The sequence below is a fragment of the Trematomus bernacchii genome, unplaced genomic scaffold (genome assembly GCF_902827165.1).
Source record: "Trematomus bernacchii unplaced genomic scaffold, fTreBer1.1, whole genome shotgun sequence".
NCBI classification, from domain to species: Eukaryota; Metazoa; Chordata; class Actinopteri; order Perciformes; family Nototheniidae; genus Trematomus; species Trematomus bernacchii.
The window spans coordinates 10,767,565-10,780,438 of NW_022988043.1; the positions used below are offsets into that span (position 1 = coordinate 10,767,565).

Consider the following 12,874-nt stretch of genomic DNA (forward strand, 5'->3'; position numbering starts at 1 on the left):
AAACAAACAAACAAACAAACAAACAAACAAACAACCAAACAAATTGTGGGACCAGGCAGTAATCCAGCTAATGAGGCCTGATTGATTTTTGTGTCTGAGGGAATAAAGAAAATGCCATGTAATGCTTTATGCACTGTACTTGTTGTAAACTTGGAGGCAGGGTAGGTGGGCCTGCAACACTCACAGATGGTGGGAGATGGTAGTGGAGGACGTCAATAGGGGCCCAACATAAAAAAATAAATACAAAAAAATCACATTACATTGCCATGTGTCTCAAATTAAAATCATGATTGAATGAGAAAGTGTGTATCCGACAAGTCAATATATATATTCCAATCTAATCCTCAGTTTTAATAATAAATATGATTTTTATATGCGAGACAGCGAGACAAAAGGGCATATTATTCTCACTGTGATGTACTTTTCATACACAGTTTATGGATGTTCTGTACCTGTCCAGACGTCATGCTGTCCGCGGTGCTGAAGCAGTGACGTAGGAAGTTGACGCTCTTCACGCATCCGCTCCTGACATTTTTGTGCTACTGGCTAGCTTGCTTAGCAAGGGGTCTCCATCAGCAGGAGGCGGAGAAAGACTGCGGGCAAACAGAGAGAGCAGTCGAATCAAGAGACTGAACCTTACCTGGAGAACCGGGGGGCTCTTCCACACAGGAAACAGTTATTAGAAAGGCTGTACAATGTCCGATTTTGACAGCAACCCGTTCGCAGACCCGGACTTCAGCAATCCCTTTCAGGTAGCCAACTGAGCCATCTAGCCTGCTAGCCTACATACGCTTCATAGCCCAATGAGGCCAGTCTTAGGTTAGCATCCCTGCTATCTGTCCAAGCTAGTTAGCTAGAGCGTTTCCTGGGAAACAGAACAAGCTAATCCTCATTCATAATATTCATCTCATCACTGACACGGTATATGGCAGCTCACTTAGTAAACGAGGCAGTAAAGGCTCAGCTAACAATCTGTTGCTGAGGATGTTTGTTATCAACGTTGCGATAAATGTATAGCAACTAAGAACAAAGACACATGATGTTAGCTAGCTAGATGCCCACCGTCAGTAAACACTCGCTGTCACCTGCTAACTTGGTAAATAAGTTTGATAACTGAATGGTTACCTCTCTTATGAGCATTGTATGCTTAGGATTATATCCAAATCTCACTGGCACGCAGGTCTTGGACATTAAACGTGTTATTGGAGTTCTATATAAAACACATCAGTGCTCCAATTCAAACATAAACGTCGCACACAACATTGACTAAAACATTGACTTCCTGCTCATCTTATTGTGGCATAATATAAAAGGGTAATTTCTCTACATCTTACATATCTGATCGTACAGAAAAGGCTGGTTTGTTTTTTATTGTAGGCTAGATGGAGGCAAAAGCTGTTTCTTTAGGCTATAGTTGAGTTGATCTTACCTTCAACCAAGACAGTCTGCTGCTCTTCATCCTAACAGCACACCTGAGTGGGTGATTTAAATGTTAAGTCCCTCCCCTGCAGGTGTGGTAACCAGTGGGTGGAGTCTTGGTTGGAATGAAAACCAGTAAACTGTTGGCTCTTCATGTCACATGGTGCGCCACCTTACACTACCATAACCTTACACTACCATAACCTTACACCCTACACTAACATAACCTTACACTACCATAACCTTACATTACCACAACCTGACACTACCATAGACTGTCCTCCCTAGCAAACATGTCCCTGGTGTTTCCCAGTTCCCCTCCTGATCCCATTCCTAAAGTCTTAAATGGCCGCAATATCAAGACCAATTTACATTGTTTATTGTTAGGTTATTATTTGTATTGTGTTGCATTTAAACCTTAGTCTCTGGTTCCACCTTACCTGCTGTCAACACAACATTAATAACTGACAAGAACAAGTGAATTACTGGACCAAGTGATTATGCGGTCATCTAACAACAACAATAAATAAGCTTTTGATTTTTTGGTTGTAGTAGTACCCATCATGGTCCCTTTTCTGTCCTGTAGGATCCCTCAGTGACTCAGGTGACCCGGTCTGCCCCTCCTGGTGGTCTGGAGGAGTATAATCCCTTCACAGATGCCAAAACGGTCAGCTTTACTAAATGATTACCAGTTGTTTCTGTGCTTCTGAGTTATTAACCTCATTTTATCCACTACCCTACTTCTCCCTTCAGCTACAAAGTGACAAAAAATGACTGTGGCCTAATTACATTTAAAATTTGCTGTCTGTCTTAAGGTTGCACATATATTAAAATAGTCCATGCTGGTTTACAGGCGGCCCCTGGGAATGTTCCCAAAGCGACTCCTGTACCTTCGCAGCAGAACACACAACCTGCCATCATGAAACCCACAGAGGAGCCGCCAGCCTACTCACAGCAACAGAGTCAGGTACTTGTTTATATATTGAATCGCCTGCAGTTTTATAGCATATTTACAGTCACTCTCTATCTTTTTGTTTCTGGTTCACATTTCTTATTTTCCGTCATTCTTTCATCTGTTCTCTGATGGCACAACAGCGGCGCAATGAGGTACTGTCTACCATCTTAAGAATTGTGTCTTTGTCTTGACTAGTGTGAATTCGGAACTTTCCCCAGCTTTTCTCATGCTGTGTAAATGTAGAGATAGGTTAAACCTAAAGAGAAAAAGCGTAAACCACAATAACACCTTGCCTTTCCAATTATAACCCCTTTTTTCCTCCTTCTCAAACTAGCAGACCCCTGAGCTTACCTAAGTGGAAAAATACCTTAACTACTTACCTGATTGGATATAATACCTCCTGTCAGATGTTGGACAGTCACTTTAACAAGTATTTCTGTGTCAGGACCAAGCACGGGTTCAGGCGGAGTTGTTGAGAAGGCAGGAGGAGCTGGAGAAGAAAGCGGCAGAGCTCGATCGCCGGGAGAGAGAACTCCAGTCCCACGGAGGAGGTCAGTCAGTTTTATCTACTTAGTCAACTCATCAACCTCAGTCTGAAGGCTCATCCCAATAAAAGCTTGGTTAATGACAATGTTTAGACTCAGAAAGTGGATGTGTTACCATAGCAACAACATCATTTGTTTCTATTTGTGATTAACAGCATATCTCTGAGTCAAAATAACTAACTCTCCTTCAAAATAAAAGCATGTCCATAAAAAATAGGAAGCCAAGCCAAATTACACTTAAGACATATACAACTGCAACGAAAGTAACAAACACAATGCGATATATTTTCTATTTCAAAGAACACAAATTGGGTTATATACATTAACAAATAACTATAAAACAACAATACTGTAGAATAACAAAATGAATGCCGTGAATAAACCGAAATACACGTGTTGAAGCGGTTTGCTGCTGATTACTACGCATTTGTTGTCAATATATTGTTGTCATAGAAACAAAACTCACATTTATTAGGGTTTATTAAGTAATGGCAGTGTCAACAGTGCAAATTTAAACTTAAACTTCACGGTAAAGCATTATTAGGCATTTTCTCTTAAGCGAATGATTGCATATATAATACTTAGATTTTGATGCAAAATACCTCTGTCATTAATGTTAGGGTTACCTTTAAGACTCACGGTAGTCATGTCATGATGTCGTGAATGAGAAGAGAAAACTTGTGTTGTAAAACAAAAGGAAAGTAGGTTCTATCTCACACAGGCTCCACCCTCTACTGGACTATATGGGTACTACTCTCATCAATGATACGCGAGCGCTCACACACTGAAGTTGTATAAACGTAGCCAGCCAATCAGGGCGAGCCTACCTGAATGCGCGCGCAGGCCCACAGTATATAAGGCGGCTACGCCTCCTGACTGTCATCCTTTTCTCTTCAGCGAGCAGGACAACACCTGACAGAGAAAAGTAAAACGTTTGAAAGAAGAAGAAAGAAGTTATCGTACCTTCATGGAGTCGCCACTTCTAGAGACCCGGGCCTGTCCTTCGTGCCCTGGCTTAATAGCGGGCGCCGATCCCCACCACCTCTGCTTCGAGTGTTTCGGGACCAGGATTGGCCGAAGCGGTGCCATTCACGCCGCAGCTGGCCGTGTAATGTCCCTGGCCACAGTGGGATCAAAAGAAAAAGCGCGACGTCTGGCTGGGACTCACGGCTCTCTCCAGGAAGGATCGTGATGATCTCCTTGGGGCCCCCGTATCCACGGAAGGGCTCTTTGGATCGATCTCATCGGACACACAGCGTTTCAGAAAGAACAGTCGCAGCTCAGCCGTATGTTGCCTCTGGCTCTTCCTCAAAGGGGAGAGCGTGGCGCTACGGTGAGAAAGAGGGAAAGGCGCCGGTTCAGAGCACCCATGGCTCCCGCACCTCCCTCTACCTCCTCGGCTGGTCCCGCGGAACCGGCTCAATACCAGCACCCGCAGGGACAGGCTGCGCAATCCCGACAGGCCTCTGCTCCGGCTCCGCGCCGCCAGAGAGCTTCGGGGTGGGGTGGGCCGTCCTCCCGGAAATGACGGGCTGTGGGAGGAAGCGTCCCGGCGGCGAGAGCTGTGTGCCTCACCACCCAAGACGCGAGGGCGAGTTCTTCCGCCTCCTCCCACTGTAAAGTCATGAAAAGTGATGTGTGTGTGACGAATGCATTGAATAAAAACAATTGCATTTATCCCAGAGTAAGAGTCATCTCTCTCCACAATTCCACATTTCCCCATAATGTCTCGTTGAAATCGGCAAGGTCCGTTTCATACAATGTTAACTGGGCACCCATTATGAGACACGATTCCCCACTCGCCGCCCCAGATGTAACTCCAGCAAAGGAGGCAGCCGGTGGGCGCACGCATGTGAGTGTGATAAACTGCAGGAAGTGCTGTCAAAATACTATGCGGGTGCAGGAACATTATGGCCGGCGTGTTGTTGTCAGAAAACACACCTCGCCTAGTGTGACAGCTCCGATTAATGCATTTCACCGTCTGTGTGAAGACGACATTATGACGGAGCACGCGGCCCTGCGAGAGCGTGCCGCGGTGCGTTCAAGGACCTCAGTAGAAAATCGGCCCCTTAACCTATTCGGGTGGTCCACGCATCCACCCCCCCTCAAATAAGATAATACATGCGAGTTCATGGCTACTGTAGACAACGTTCTTGTTGCTCTGTGTTGCGTTGTTAATGAGTGAAACACACCGGAGTTGAGGATCTGTGGGGTTTATTTTCCCAAAAATATAATTTACAATTTAGGCATTTAGCAGACACCTTATTCCAAAGCGACTTACAATGACCAATTACAGGGACATTCTTCCTGGAGTAACCGAAGGCTAAGTGCCTTACTCAAGGGCACACTAGTAGTGGTGTTCCAGGCAGGATTTGAACTCGCAACCTTCCGATCATCAGCCCACCTCACTATCCATTAGACCACCACCAAAAAAATAAAAAAATAATACTTTTCTTTTTTTTTATGAGATCCATTTGTGGCGGACGATATTTAATTGTGGCGGCCCCATCGAGAAGGAGGGCAGGCTACGTGCCACTCTGTCAGAGGACAGACAGACGTGGTGCGAGGAAGGGAGTCTAGAGCCTCTGTCCGGTACATTGGGCTCTATTCTATCCTAGCTATAGCTACTGGTGGACAAGGGGCTTGCTCATGCCACAGTCAAGGTGTATGCAGCAACCATCTCGTCCTGTCATGCGGGATTTGGTGGCAGACCAGTCTTTAGCCAACCGCTTATGAAGCGTTTTTTTGCAGGGGATCAGGGGACAGCGCCCAGTGGTGCATGTCTCCACCCCGCACTGCCTTGGTGCTCAAGGCTTTGGTTACAGAACCGTTGAGCCTCTGGAGCTCTCCTCCCTGTAGGCGCTATCATTGAGAGAGAGAGAAGCAAAAAGAAACAGCTTTGCTGCTTGCTTTGACTTCTGCCAAGAGAGTATGCGAACTGACCGCTCTATCGGTGCACCCGAATTGCCTTCTGGTTCGTGGTGACCGTAGCAGGGCGACACTCAGGCCGAACCCCTCCTCTGTTCCCAAGAACCTAAGGAGTTCTTCCAGGTCGAGGGTTATACAGCTAGACGGCTTTAGTCGTCCACCTATGCACGGCGGCGTCTTGGTCTACGCCAGCCCCGTTCATAAGGTAAAAGTATCTCTTATGGCGCGTTTCCACTACAGCGCGGAGCCCCGTTTAAGAGAGCTGTGACGTCAGCGGCCTGTCTTTGGTTGCGTTTCCACTTGGCCTAGTACCGGCTAGCGGGTCCCAATTCACAGTTTTTCTGGCCCCATAAAATCGTGGTTCTAGGGCCAGGAACAACCAGGCTGAGTCGGGCTGAGTATGCTAAACTAGAGAGAGAATCGCTGGCAAGGGGGCTACAACTACAACAAGATGAACATATTTGACCGTGATTTAATTGTAATACACGTTTCAAAATGATGCCGAAGTAACAACATACTGATACCGGTTAGTAAAAACCATGAATTAATGCTTTGACAAGTCTGCAGACAGACGGCAGGCGAAAAACCTTTTAAAATGCGTGTTTTCTAAATGGAGATTGGCTAAGCTAACGCAGTATATGCTCCGACCGTCCACACTCACAACAACGGCCTATACAGACATAAATAAACCAGCGACTGTATTCGCCATGACACAGACAGTCTGTGGTTTGTACTTGTTTAACTTTTGTCTAGTTTCTGAACAGATATGAGGAGCTGTGAGCTCTGAGTGCTAACAGCTAACGGCTGTGTTGTTTTTCTGGGGTGCTCATTGAAGATGACGTCACGGCTCCGCCTACACTGCGTTACTATAGATACTACCCCAGTTCCTAAACTGTAATGGAAATGCGCCATAAAGTGAGCCAGTCCTAACGAGGCCTAGCCATACCGAGCGAGGCCGAGCGAGGCCGTGTAGTGGAAATGCGCCATTAGACATGTCTGGCTCCCTTTTCATCGTTGGTGCTTGCTGGGGCAACACAGGACTGGTGAAAGGAGGAGGGCTGTGGGTCAGTAAGCTGTATCTGACCCCCTTGGACCTAATGCACTTACGTTGTCCCATGCTCCTTAGGGACCTGGGAAACGTGGTGCGCAGTAATCCCAATACAGGGCTGGAAGACTCCCCGCCTGCCTATGGGCAGGTGGGGAGAGCCTTCCCCACTACGGTCCATGCACACTCTACACGATGTAAGCGTGTGTGAGTGTGGGGGACATGGTGCACTTACGTTCTCCCCATGCTCCTTAGGGACCTGGGAAACGTAGTGCGCAGTGTATAGTCACTTGCGCTGGCACCTGCAAGGTGGAGCTATGGGCTTATTCAGACCAATTAGGCTCTACCCAGCCAAGTAAGCTGCGGCCCCGACTTCTCCACGGTCACAACCGGATGATGGGAAGTTGGGGTGCGGTGGCTGGGTCAGGGGCAGTGTGGTGGGTCGATGTTGTAGGGCGACAGGGTGTTTATCCATCGGGGCTCCACCTACTGTACCCATAGAGTCCAGTAGAGGGCAGAGCCTGTGTGAGATAGAATGGGGGGTTACATATTGTAACCCTAGTTCTATAAGCACAGGCGGAGCCCTCTACCTAGGGGCCCTGTCTTTCCTAGGCCGCTCGCTGAAGAGGGTGTAGGATGACAGTCAGGAGGCGTAGCCGCCTTATATACTGTGGGCCTGCGCGCGCATTCAGGTAGGCTCGCCCTGATTGGCCGGCTACGTTTATACAACTTCAGTGTGTGAACGCTCGCGTATCATTGATGAGAGTAGTACCCATAGAGTCCAGTAGAGGGCTCCGCCTGTGCTTATAGAACTAGGGTTACAATACGTAACCCCCCGTTTTCTACGAAGGGTTGCTAATCTAATTAAGGCATCAAAATACCCAGGCGATTTCGAATAAAAAAAGTGACAAAGATTTTACTCACGCCTTAATATTTGTTTGCATATTTCAGGTTATATGCCGTAATCACAATGCTTTAGATTTAACCAAAATACAGGTTTTCTATGTATTTTTTTCATTTGTAGATTGTACTATACACTGTACATTTTGTTTCTATCGTTGTACACACACATGTTGCTTCAAAGTATAATACTTCATAGTATAAAATCTAACTTAACAAAACTCTTATTCTTTACATTGCTTATCATTAAAACACTGTTGCCTTTGTCCACACAGGGCGTAAGAACAACTGGCCTCCACTGCCAGAGAAGTTCCCCGTTGGTCCATGTTTCTACCACGACATTGCAGTGGACATTCCTGTAGAGTTCCAAAAGACCGTGAAGATCATGTACAACCTTTGGATGTGTAAGTGGAACATCCAACACACCCATAATGAGCTGTATTGCCTCCTATACCTGTGACCTGTGATCACACTTGGCTTCTCTTCAATGCAATATATGGGATTGTGAGACTGCATTGAATTTGGACATTAAACACACGAGCACATCAACAACAAGGACATTAGAAAACTAAAATATGTGTACTTATGCTGAGCATAAATTATGATTAACTGTGTCTTTTATTTTGTTGTTTTTCTCCCAGTCCATGCATGCACGCTCTTTGTGAACATGTTCGGCTGCCTGGCCTGGTTCTGTGTGGATACATCTCGCGGTGTAGATTTTGGCTTGGCCATGCTATGGTTCCTGCTGTTCACTCCCTGTTCCTTTGTCTGCTGGTACAGACCGCTTTACGGGGCTTTTAGGTAAGCAGATACATGGAAAATAACATTGAGATTATTATTATTATTATTAGAGAACAGTTCTCTGTGCACAGCCATGATGTGTGCAAATGAAGCTTAGCAGTATGTGATCCAAGTATGAATAAAAAAAAAAGCAGTGGCCATTTGACCTTAATATGCTCTTACTTCTTGAGGTTATTGATGCTCATTCTTAATCCTCTTCTTTTTTTCCAACCCTATAATGAAGTACCAAGTTAAAGGTAGGGTAGGTAATTCACTTCAGAAACACTTTTTGTTATATTCCATGGAATGCTCTTAACATCCCGATAGCAATGAATAAATTAAATGCTTTGACAATAAATACATACAAATATTTCATCTGTGGAAGCGGTGGCGCTGTAAAAAGCACGACCAATTATCTGCCCCGGCCCGGGTCAGATAATTGGATGGCCTACCTGCCTGTCAGCCTTCCATCTCTTGTGTACTTTCAAATTCTAGCTTACTCGAGCTGGTTTCTCCATTCTTACCTACCCTACCTTTAAGACATGAATAAAGCCAGACCTTCAGACATCAATTCCTGTTTAATGAACCCTCTTTTTATTTAATAGCCCACTCTTACTACCTTGTTCTCTGTGTCCTCTACAGGAGTGACAGTTCATTCCGCTTCTTTGTCTTCTTCTTCATCTATATCTGTCAGTTTGGCGTTCACGTTTTACAAAGTATTGGCATCGCTGGCTGGGGTACATGGTTAGTAATTGTGCCTTTACTGATTCTGTAACTCTATGAGTAAGTGCTAAAGATTACTTACATTGTTATTGTTTTGTTTTGGTAGTGGTTGGATCGCAGCTTTAACTGGTCTGAACGCCAACATCCCAGTGGGCATCATCATGGTGCTGATCTCAGCTCTGTTCACTGCGCTGTCCGTGGGATCGCTCATCATGTTTAAAAAGGTAACACAATCACACACAAAACATATCAGCGCCGGCTGCGTTTCTACCTGAATAGCTAGCATCTCATTATTGGAGACTGCCCATGATAATAAAGTTAAAATATATGCAAATAAGTTAAACACCATTGCTATCAACATTATAAGTAAATGTTTGAATAGAGAGTGGGGAGATGCACTCTGACTAACAAGCTGACTGCATTATGAAATGTGAGTGCAAGCAGGCACTATCAAAGTGACAAGAATAAACAGAATACTGTGCGTCACTACTAATGTTGAGCCAAATGTCAGTGTTGTGATGAGCCAGGAAGTTAAACCTCTGACTAACTGTATCGTGTAATTCTTCCAAAGGCATGCCGGGAGATTTAATATTACCTTACTTGTATAACATAACTTATTTATATTTTTCTGCTCTTTCCAGGTGCACGCACTGTATCGTACCACCGGGGCCAGTTTTGAGAAGGCTCAGCAAGAGTTTGCAACTGGGGTCATGTCTAACAAGACCGTCCAGACTGCGGCCGCCAACGCCGCAGCTAATGCTGCAACCAATGCTGCTCGTGGGGCCTTCAAACCTCAGCCATAAACAGACGCGCCCACATACATGCACACATGCTCACAAATACAAGCATACACTCACACACACAAATGTTGGAGGTGTACAACTCTGGCCTTGCAGGCTCTCAGATCAAATGAATTCTTTTTATAAATGTTGTTATTCTAAGATTGGCCTACACACGTTGCTAAAAAAAAAGTAACCAGAGTTGTCCACCTTCACTTAAGATCCAGTTTTAGTAAAAATTCTCCTACATCCTTCCTGTCGGCTTCTCAGTCAGATGGCTGTCTGCTCACATAGTTGAATCATCCACAAAGAGACTCAAGATGTGCTCTGAGTGTGTGGGATTTCATAACTCGCTCCTCTTTCCCCGTCCTCCTGTCCCGTTGAGGTGTTTCTAAGTCAGGCAGAGGTTGCAGTTCTAGTATACCTTATTTTTGTCATGGTGATGACCTCCAGACAGCTTCCTGCCTGGTCAATTCAGTATAGATTATTGAAAAGTGATAATATGATCATGGTGTTTTGCACATAGTTCTGTTTTCTTGGTCACAAAATGAAAGTACAGAGAGTGTTTGTATGGCTGGGCCTGCGCGTGAATGTGTACTTCACTTAACGAGAACTCTTTCATTTAGATCTGAAAGGTTAATCATCCTTGTCCTACATCTGTGCTTCTATTCTGAGATGAATACACTCCTGGTCATTCATATTAGTAAAAGTATTTCAGTATTATTTTATCTAGGACCTTCCTGCAGCCCTTAGCAGTGACTTATTTCTGAAATATTCCCTGTTTGTGAGCTATACTTCAAACACCAAAGTGGGATAGCTTCATAAGATTTGACAGCATGATGAAGACATGCATGTTCAGCACACTCAACGTAGCTGTTTTTCAAAGCCAGTGTCCACTATTAGCCTTTTCTCTGGTTACAGGTGGGAACTGGTTTAGGGAGAGGAATGTCGGCCTACCTATTTTTCCCTAGTTGGATTATGTGTGAAGTGAGCTGTGAAGTCAGTGCATGTCCCTGTTTGACTGATTGATGATGTTTGGATCTATTTGTGAAGACACACTGAACCCCCAGGTCAGCAGGGTCACCAGTTCTCACCACAAACCCAAAAGAGGGTCAGTCAGATGCTTTCATGGCCAGGTGCAACTAAAAAGGGAAACACATGAGAAATATCCACTTTTCTTTATGTACTTTAGGTGTGACATTAACAGACTACTGTGTGGCTTCATCTCAGTTGTTTTTGTAGCACTTCACACTTGGTTTAAAACTAACGCTGCTATGAATCTTGTGCTGTCATTATTCTTTTGGAAAAAGACACATTCATAGGGAGGACGGAGAGAAGTGAACAGCCTTTCTTTGACGATGACATTGGTTAAGATTAACCTGCATACATAAAAAAGTGAAACATTGATACTGTGTTTACCTCCACAACATAGCTAACACTCCATTTGCTTTTCTAAAGACGAAAGCAGTCAGTCCAGTTGTTTTTCCTCTGGCATAAGAAGTTTCATATCTAAATTGAACATTTAGTAAGAGAGGATTCAGTGATATGACTAAAAGAATTAATTTATATACAATAATAACAGTGTTATTCAGAACTAAGTTGTACAGACTACTGTCACTGAAGTGAAATATGGACGTGTGTTATTTGTCGCGCTTTAGCACCTCGTAGTGGTGGTGAACGTCTGAAGCTGTGCACGATGACTGGTGATGCCGGTTTTACAAATGTATGGACCGAACATTATAGTGGATGAAATAATCCTGTGAATAGAACCAAGTTGACGATCAATGATTTGTTAGGAAATCAGCCAACGCCTCGACAGTATTGTTTTTGTTTGTTAATATTTTTGTTTTAAGTTCATTGCACTTTCTTGTTTTACGTTGAACTTAGTGCAAAAGACAAGCGTTTTTATTTATGGTGTAATTTAAGTTGTTTGCATTTTCCATTTCGTTTGGTTTGATTTTACATGATGTGTTATGTTTGTGTGGTTTTGTAATGACATGATCATAGCATCAGCTAGATTTAAGAGTGTTTAATGACTTTGCAACTTGACCCTGCAAGATGTGCTGGAATGGATGAGAATGTGTAGGATTGGTATGAAAGGCCCTAAAGTGTTATTCTGTGCAGAAAAGCTGTGAGAAATCTACCAAATGTCCATATAGATTTGTTTTTAAATCTTGGTTAGTGATGTGTTCCCTTGCCATGTTTTACTTTAAGATATTACTTTTATTTTGCTACAAACACCCACATGATTCCCATGTGTCTAAAGTTTTGAAAAGTTGTCAAATGAAGCCATGCCACAGAGAGTCATTTCTTGATGTATTTGGGCAAGTTGGTCCGCAGTATAAACGATGTATTTGAAGTTTGCCGACACATCACTGTGTTTTTGACCCGTGACCATGTTATTTCACTGAATCAGAGAAGAAACCTATTCAAAAAGGGACACTTGTATATTTTGTAAAGTTGAAAATTTGATCCCCATTATCAATCACATGTAAAAAGAAAACGTAATGCACTCTTGTCTGGCCTTTGTTGCATGTGAAATAGTTTGAGTTTTGTATATTTATGGTATTAACATGGAATAAAATTTGAAAGAAATATTGATTGACTTATTTCCTGAAAGTTACAGAACTTTTTTTCTGTGTAAAAGATTGTCTGAAATATTTGCTTCAGATCAGAGTTAAGTAATCCTTTCAAATGAAACATCCCTCTTTTCTGTTTGAACGTACAGAAGTCGACAGTAATTCAACCAAAACGTCTTACATTAAGGTAAGGTTTTAAGAGGATTGCCAAAGTAAATGTA

The 12,874-nt window shown here is 43.8% G+C and overlaps 1 protein-coding gene across 2 annotated transcripts; it reads left to right on the top strand.

The window, feature by feature from the left end:
• Positions 1 to 468: 468 nt before the first annotated feature.
• On the top strand, positions 469 to 12,665 carry LOC117473178 (secretory carrier-associated membrane protein 1-like). Of its 2 annotated transcripts, XM_034118684.1 has the most exons (10): positions 469 to 752; positions 2,006 to 2,086; positions 2,273 to 2,386; positions 2,515 to 2,526; positions 2,820 to 2,925; positions 8,068 to 8,196; positions 8,434 to 8,593; positions 9,215 to 9,316; positions 9,402 to 9,519; positions 9,937 to 12,665. In XM_034118684.1, the coding sequence occupies exons 1-10, from the start codon at positions 696 to 698 to the stop codon at positions 10,096 to 10,098; spliced, it is 1,041 nt and encodes a 346-aa protein (XP_033974575.1). In that variant the 5' UTR covers positions 469 to 695; the 3' UTR covers positions 10,099 to 12,665. The 2 variants fall into 2 exon arrangements, with proteins under 2 accessions (XP_033974575.1, XP_033974576.1); XM_034118685.1 differs by lacking the exon at positions 2,515 to 2,526.
• The last annotated feature ends 209 nt before the right edge of the window (positions 12,666 to 12,874 follow it).